Source organism: Priapulus caudatus, unplaced genomic scaffold (genome assembly GCF_000485595.1).
Source record: "Priapulus caudatus unplaced genomic scaffold, Priapulus_caudatus-5.0.1 Scaffold3924, whole genome shotgun sequence".
In the NCBI taxonomy this organism is placed as follows: domain Eukaryota; kingdom Metazoa; phylum Priapulida; class Priapulimorpha; order Priapulimorphida; family Priapulidae; genus Priapulus; species Priapulus caudatus.
In genome coordinates, this window is record NW_014580985.1 from 5,137 (window position 1) to 13,103 (window position 7,967).

General features: G+C 44.7%; 1 protein-coding gene across 1 annotated transcript; it reads right to left on the reverse strand.

Moving 5' to 3' along the window:
- Positions 1-1,395: 1,395 nt before the first annotated feature.
- Positions 1,396-5,275, reverse strand: LOC106819657 (nesprin-1-like). Its single transcript, XM_014824257.1, has 7 exons — positions 5,173-5,275; positions 4,573-4,743; positions 4,188-4,343; positions 3,574-3,726; positions 2,887-3,051; positions 2,162-2,479; positions 1,396-1,596 (listed from the first exon to the last, which is right to left on the reverse strand). Exons 1-7 carry the CDS (start codon positions 5,248-5,250, stop codon positions 1,396-1,398), a joined length of 1,242 nt encoding a protein of 413 aa, XP_014679743.1. The 5' UTR covers positions 5,251-5,275.
- Positions 5,276-7,967: the final 2,692 nt, after the last annotated feature.

Sequence of the window (7,967 nt, forward strand, 5' to 3'; positions counted from 1 at the left end):
ATGAATAAACAAGCATTGTATAAGAGCACGCAGCCAGGTAGCAAGAATGAACAATGCGTGCGTTAATGTTTTGCCTTTTGGGAATCAGCAAATTCATGATTAACTCAGACATGCAGGCTCTGGCAAACATGGGAGAATGGTCAGTGAACAAAGCAGTTCGATGAACATAAGAAACAAGCATAGTATGCACAGGAAATTCATGTGATGGTTTGATGCAACATGCCTGAGACGAATCTCAAGAAAAATGTCTATAACTTATACGGTAGTAAAATAGTAGATACTCAAAAGCTATGCCACAGCTGGAGAAATGGAATCTAAATTAAGTAAACCAAAAGTACTCGAATTTCGCAGATAGAAAACCCGTGATAGGAGAGGGCTTACTGTACGACTACCAAACGGAACCTCTTGCAGTGCCAATGTGCTCACAGTGCAGAAAAATTACAGACCGTTACCAGCACCAGTTTCGCTGAAACGAAAGCAAAATATTAGAATCCATTCACTGCCTTTTGCCGACAGCAACATGTCAGGCAGATCAGAGCGTTTGTGAACATATGCTGACTGTCTCAGACACCAGAGAATCGCTTTGAAAAGAAGTTTTCATAGCTGGTTGCAAACGCAGCCATATTGTATCACGATGCACGCCGTTCCAATAAGTGCCGAGCGGATGTGGCTATTGGCTGTCACTCTCTGTCACAGTCTGGCCGGTCTTCACTTACTCAAGCGAACACTCTCACATAAAAATGTGGAACAGTTAGCTTGGTCGTTTCAACGTGCCGTACCTTTCCGACTCACGATGAAGTGTCACAGCAACTCATGATATCAATTCCTACGTTGTGCACCTTTTATTGTCTGTCACTGTGAGCACACGGTTTTGCAAGTAGGAACAATGGAGCAAAAGCAGCCGAGTCGTCCGTAGCACGAGTGCACATAATTCTGCACCCACGAAGGGCTGGTATAGTGGGAACACTGTGACTACTTGTGTAACCTCTGGTGGGATTTGGTTAGTACTTGGATAAGAGCTCAAGAGTCAACATCACTGTTACATTGCTAGGCCACGACCACAATAATACAGCACACACATCTATAGTGTAAATGTATGTTATGCATTGAGTAAGACTTTAAAATGATGTTATATCAATTTGTTAGTTAAAAGAGGTATTGATGTCGAAATGAACATCTGTTTATCTACGTTATACACACGTAATATGCCAGCTTGCTACAGCGATCTATCTATGTTACTAATTTATCAGTCTTTCTGGTTTTGTGAGTAAATAAAAGCTATGGTAAAATGCGACAGTGACTTGCCTATTAATTAACACATCTCGTTACAATTATGTTAGTAAATGACAGTTTTATTACATTAATAACAATTGTACACGCTCTCGTTCTGCTTTTTCAACAATATGGAGTCCGTCTTAATATTAGTCGAGCAAACTTTACCTGTAAATATTCATTGAGGACAAGATATCGATCGTTGAGCAGTGCCACCTCTAGCCGAGGTGTGCAGTCACAGTTAAACGTTTCCAGGAGATGATCGCTGGCCTCTCGCAGCTGGTCTCTGCTCACTTTCTTGTATTTCCACTCGGTGACCAGATCCTAACACAGAAATATAATTGTAAGAGGGAGATCTAGATGGCATACTTGGACTACAAGAATAATTGCATTATATATATATATCAAGAGCTAATAATACCTTGGTATTATTAGCTCTTGATTATTAGCTCTTGATTATTATATTTAGCTCTTAGGGTATTATTAGCTCTTGATATATATATATATATATATATCTGAATATGTGCATGTGCGTGTCCATCTGTGTCCGTGCGTGTGTGTGTGTGTGTTCATGTATGTGTGCATGTGAGTGCCCGCGCGTGTGCATGTGGATGTGTGAATTCACATGTGAATGGGTGTGTTCATGTGTGTGTGCGTGCGTGCGTGCGTGCGTGCGTTCGTGCATGCATGCGTGCACGTGTGCACGTGTGTGTGCATGTGTAAATTTATATCTGAATGGATGTGTACATGTGCGTCTGAGTACATGCATGCATGTGTGCGTGTGTGTGCACGTACACGTGTACATGCATCTGTGCGTGCATGTGTGCATGTACACGCGTGTGTGTGTGCATTCACGAGCTGGTGTGCATGTAAGTAGGCGGGTCGGTACCGCTAGTCTTGCGACGGCCTCTCCCAGAGGCAGCGGCCGATCCTCGTAGCCCTGAAGCTCCTCCTCGATGGCGATCAGCCAATCAGAGAACTCGACGCGCACGACCTCGTACAGCTCCCAGGCGACGAGGCAATCGTCTAGCAGCGCGCGGCAGTCGGCGAGCGAGCCGTGCAGCAGATCCCACGCAGCCTGCAGGTCGGCCATGTTGCGCAGGATCTCAGCGTGGCCGGCGCACGACGTGTGCTCGAGCGTGGAGACGCTGAGAGAGGTCGCCTCGACGACCTTGACCTCGCCAATGCCGCGCCTGTTGATCAGCTCCTGCAGAACAGTGACCGCCAGATTACCGACGCATCGGCCATTTTGTTTGCTGACCAGAATGCGATGATTCACAAGCGAATTGCGACTTGTTTGAACAAGAATTGTACGTGCAGCGGCAGTAATTTCTCTTTCTTCTTCTTACTTTATTTTAATGGTTACATTATTTGTAGGTTAAGGTACTGCAATTACGAATTTAGTAGCACCTAATAGTATACATGCCGTAATATTATGAAACTAGTACCTTATTGTAGGAACCTAAATTGTTCATATGGATCATGGTACATGATTTTGTGCTGCCACTTACCAAATATAAATCAGCATAAGTCTCCTCTGACTTATAAGCCAAAGATGACCAAAGAACAGCACCAGCACTAAATGGTACAAACTGTGGCTTTACAGCTACGTACCTGTAAAGACAGGCGCCGCTCTGCGGAGGCCTCTTTGGAGCCAGTTGTGTCACTGCAGGACTGATACTGTGACTTAGCAAGTGAGAGCCAGTCTACGGTGTCGCTGTAGGAATCTCCGAACTGCTCGTGTTCCACAACGTACACTTCCCACGTTTCAACAAGGGCCTGCCAACAATGCAACATGCGCGTCGGCCAACAAGAGTCTAAACTGGAGACTGGATACCTCCCAATCCACAGGAATTAACCCACTCCCAATGATGCATCTCAGTTGATATTTTAGAGACGAGTGTAAGCAAGAATACAGTAACACTCGGTGGAACGTTCCTGATCACAGAGCCAGGCACTCCTCTATAAGCAGACCAACAAGCACAATCATGTTCTACGCCAAAACCGTTCCCTGCATATTTCGCAGCCGTAACGTGATCTGCACTTTGTAATGTGAGAGTGACACAGCCATACCCAAGCTAAATCTTAACAATGGCATGCCTGAATTAACCCACTCTCAATGATGTTCAGCTAACGCCTTCAAGACGAGTGCAAACAAGAAAATAGTAAAACTCCATAGGCACAGCCATACCCAAGCTTAAAGGTGGATTAGCACATGTTAATAAATAAAGTTTATGTAAGATGGCGCCACCTTCTCACAATTGCTACCCACCGCCATAACACGCCTGACTCTCCACTCACCTGTGTGCGGTTGACCAGGTGTCTGTACTGACCGTCCAGCTCTGATACAGCGGTCAGCTGACCTTCGTCCGACCACTTCTTGGCCAGCTGTAGAGACATGCTGACAAGCTGGTTGAACATCACCTCATGGTCCTGCAAATCCTCAGCAACAGCCTGCGACAGTAAGCGCAAGAACTCATTAGAACAATTAAAAACGCTGATAGCAATTAGGCATCTTACGCCTCCACGCTTCATGTCTTCTGCAATACAGGATAGGATAGATGGAACGATAGCAACTCGAATGTGTAAAACATTCCTGAATAAGACACCTTTATATTATGTACCCGATTCGCCCTGAGCATGTAAGCTTATGATGTACCCTGTGCATATTCTTAAACAACATGAATTGCTACCAATGAAGAGGATAACCCATCAGATGCATGCTTAGTACTTCAACATAGACATATAGCTGTTCATAAAATACCCGTGAACAAGCACAATGGAATTTTGAGTGTGTTTCTGTGTTTGCATAAGCAACTGGATGGAACTAATGTGGCGGGAGATGGTAAATTATGCAATCAGGATACTTTTTGGTCACCCGTAACATGACGGATTAGATGAAGTAGACATGATACCTTGCACTTATCGAGATGAGTTTGCTTGCTGATCAAGTCAGGCTCAAGGTTGTCCATCTTATCCAACTTGGCTTGTGTGTCACTGACCCACGTCTTCAGCTGGGAGATGCTGACATCCACCTTCTTCCACTCAAGCTCCTGTGTCTCCAAACGCAACTACAATGTGATACGAGGCAGATGCATCATGTTCTGTTGCTGTAAACAATGCGACATTAGGTAATCAGGCAGTTTGACTACATTATAGACAGCACACCCATTCACGTTACTAACTGCATGGCATAACTTTCCTTGTTATTCTCGCCAAGTAAAATAATCTCCTTGAGTAGTACATGGCGACCTTGTGGTGACCCATGGTGCCATCTACATTCTAGATGCGAAGACTCACGATGGCTTTCAGGACGTCAGTCGTAAGTTTGCCGCAGCTGAGCGCGAGGTGTTCGAGGTTGGAGTACATTGTCTGCGCACCATCCGTGCTGGTGTGAGGCGTCACAGTGTCACACATCTTGGCTGCCTGCTTCACCCTACTGTTGCCCTCAGACATCGTCTTCTGAAGCTCCTGTGGTGGTGCAAGCACAACAATGGAATCAGAATATACAGCAATCGGCACCGGCCGGGAATCCATTACCGCATATGAAATTAATAAATCAATTTGGTATTGTTTGGATGTGAAGTGATGCCAAGTAATAATTAACAGATACGATTTTTATGCTGTATTAGCTCACATGTTTTTGACAGTTCCTCACCATCTAGTTGTGATATATTTGTTGTACCTTGACTTACGTCTAACAGTACTGTAATACAATCTACATGGCTGAAAGGAGATGCCTTAGGAACCTTAATAAGGTGTTATATGGTAGCGGCAACCAATGCGACTTGGCAAATTAACGTCCTGTACTAAGCTAGAAATTTTCTTCAAATGTGCGCCATCAACATGCAGCACTATCATTCGTGGTAGCTATATATATATATACGAGTTGTGGTCTACCTTCAGGCAGCTCAGCTTTGGCTCAATGGCAGCTCTGTAGCGGCAGATTTCGCCCAGTGTCCAGTTCATCTTGCGCATGTGTGCAGCAACTCACGCAGTAAGTGTAGCTCTCTCGTACACAACACTGTTCCTTAGTAGTGCCTCTCCACGAGGCACACCACGTCGGTCTGTCATGGAGACGAGGGTGTCGTAGGATTGCCCGTGAGCTGGGCTACGGGTAAGTGGCCACTGCAGGGTCAGAACAGCGGAGGTCTGCAGCTTGCGGACGATGTCTTCTATACCGTTGTCAGCATCTTTGCCATGGCTCAGCCACGTACCTGCTGAAGTACCATGTAAGATTTACAGGCAATGAAATTATTTCACGCTTTATTATCGATATGCATAATTATTATTATGTAATTAATTAATATTAATAGTTCATTTTTATTATTGGTCATGGAAAAGCAGGATAGCATACAGTGTCCGATGTCATAATTTAAGGCTATAAAAATCTTAATATTCCTAGTCAGTAATTGGAAACTCCGCTTTCAATACACACATTAGCTTGTTAAGTGGTAATGATACCATAGTTTACACAGTCATAAAGACGACCAACTTACTATAGCACAATGTGCCCTTACCCTTGAAACTTCTCCAAGATGTAAGCTTCCCTATGCTGCTGAGGTGGGCGACTGCATTTCACGCGGGGCCTGATCAATGGTACATGTCGTCGTGCAGCAGCCATGCAGTAAAGGCCAATCGCACCCTCAATGTAATCTGCATCCACGTCGTCGAGGCCAGACTGCAGGTTCGACTCGGCGGTACGGAGCCAGGCTGAAGCGATAATCGCTCAAGCCCTGCCTCGAAACGGTTGATGTCATCGGCCGAAGACTGTCCGTCCCTTCTCCTGTCGTCGCTGGGTGCCAGCGTCTCACTCTCAGACTTAACAACATCTAAGCTGGCATTGGCCATCTACGAATCTTCTCTGTGAGTTCCTGTGAAGTCATAATAATACAACACACTGACGATGTACGTATAGAACATATGAGAACTGACTTAATTCAGCATTTCATCAATGGGACTCCTACGAACCATAAAAATCAATACCGCTAACTCTGTTGGCGTGGTTTTCAGGGTAACGCGAGGAATCAGTGCACAGTTCCAGGAACTCGTACAAACCTGAAAAACCTGGCGTGTTCGAGAAGATCTCTGTCTGCCAGCTGTCTGTGCGGTGTCGCACGATGTCAACAGCTGCGTCACGGCGGCCTTGCCCTACATGCGCGCCAGCTGGAGTCAGCTTGCTTGCAACCCTGCTGTACTGCTGTGTGCCTCAGAAGTGCCGTTGCTGCGCTGCATTGAACAGCTGCTCTGCGGTCTGCGCACAACTGTTGGCGTACGCGCGCCGACGACAGCAGTGAAGTCAGCTGTCTGTCTGAGGCAACTCAGCGGCCTTGGGCTTGCAGGGAAGTCATACCATCTGGCTGTACCACAACGCTCCTGGCAGGCTCTGTAAAATTGCCAGGATGTCAACGGTTAGAAGCTTACCAGCAAGGTGCTGATTTGCAAGTAAATATCGTCGCAACGCAACGCTGAAAGAAAATTACTTATTTCCTTCAGACTTGTTGAAATGTGGGTCAAGTAAATGGGTAGGAAAGCATGCTATCTGAGCGAATTTCATATATTTTCTGCCCAAATTTTGTTGTGGTGCGTTCTTATTCATGCCATAACTGATTTGAGTAAGAACAAAACCGATATGAATTCATAATAATGTGATATCAATACCATCTGCTTCATCGCAAGTGCCATATCGATCTCCTCAAGGTCAAAGCCCATCCTTAGCGAAGGTCATGAGTCTCTGTCTCCATGTTTGCCTAATCCAAGTCAGATACCTTGTTTGTTGTTGACCACTGATCCTGCCACTAGTAGGCAGAGCCCTGCTCTAAGCCACCTGACACAACAGTAAGGTAAATAGATAATGCACGCCAGCAACACAGATTCATTCCATGTATGAAAATCTCTGGGCCATGTTTTAGATCATCTGAAAGGTGGATTTCCTTCAAACATATAGAAGAAGAATGGGAAGAGGAAGGAGCAAGAAAGAAAAGGAGACAGAGGGAGTGTGCGCAAGCGAGGGGGGGCGAGAGAGATAAAGACTTCAAATGAGTAAAACAAAATCACCTTTTTTCTTCATAATGGTGCTGCAAGTAAGTAGACCACATTGTCTTTAGCTCAGCTAGTTTCTTTCGGATGATCTCCTGGCCATCATGAGTTTGTCATTAGTGAATGACCTTGTCACCCATGACTTGCGGTGTCGTTAACTGCATCCTGAAAGGGAAGGCTTATCCTGCCTATAAGCCCTGAGGAAAAAGCATCCGTAAAGTATGAAGACTGAGAATACATAGCTATCACTCGTAGCAGAACTGCAAACAACTAACCTTTTTTCTACACTGCCAAAGGCCGTGATTTACTTCAAGTTAAGTCAAGAATAAATTTATATGGGCACACTTCACAACAGACCGACAAGTCTTCAACAACAGACAAAGTAAACATCAACTGCAACTACCTGTAGACAAAATCGCTGTTAACATCCTGTAATCAGTAAAGATAATCCTGTAGTCTTCATCAAAATACGTTTATCTCAGTAGAATCCCAAATATAGTAAGATTAATAAATAACAATAAAAACTTACACGTACAACTTTTCGTCCATCTCTCACATAAGAGACTTCCTCCAGATCTAGATGTTGTCGTCGTTGTAAGTAATATAGACTTATTATGGATATAACTGAGATCACTTTATTATTTATAGTGAACTAA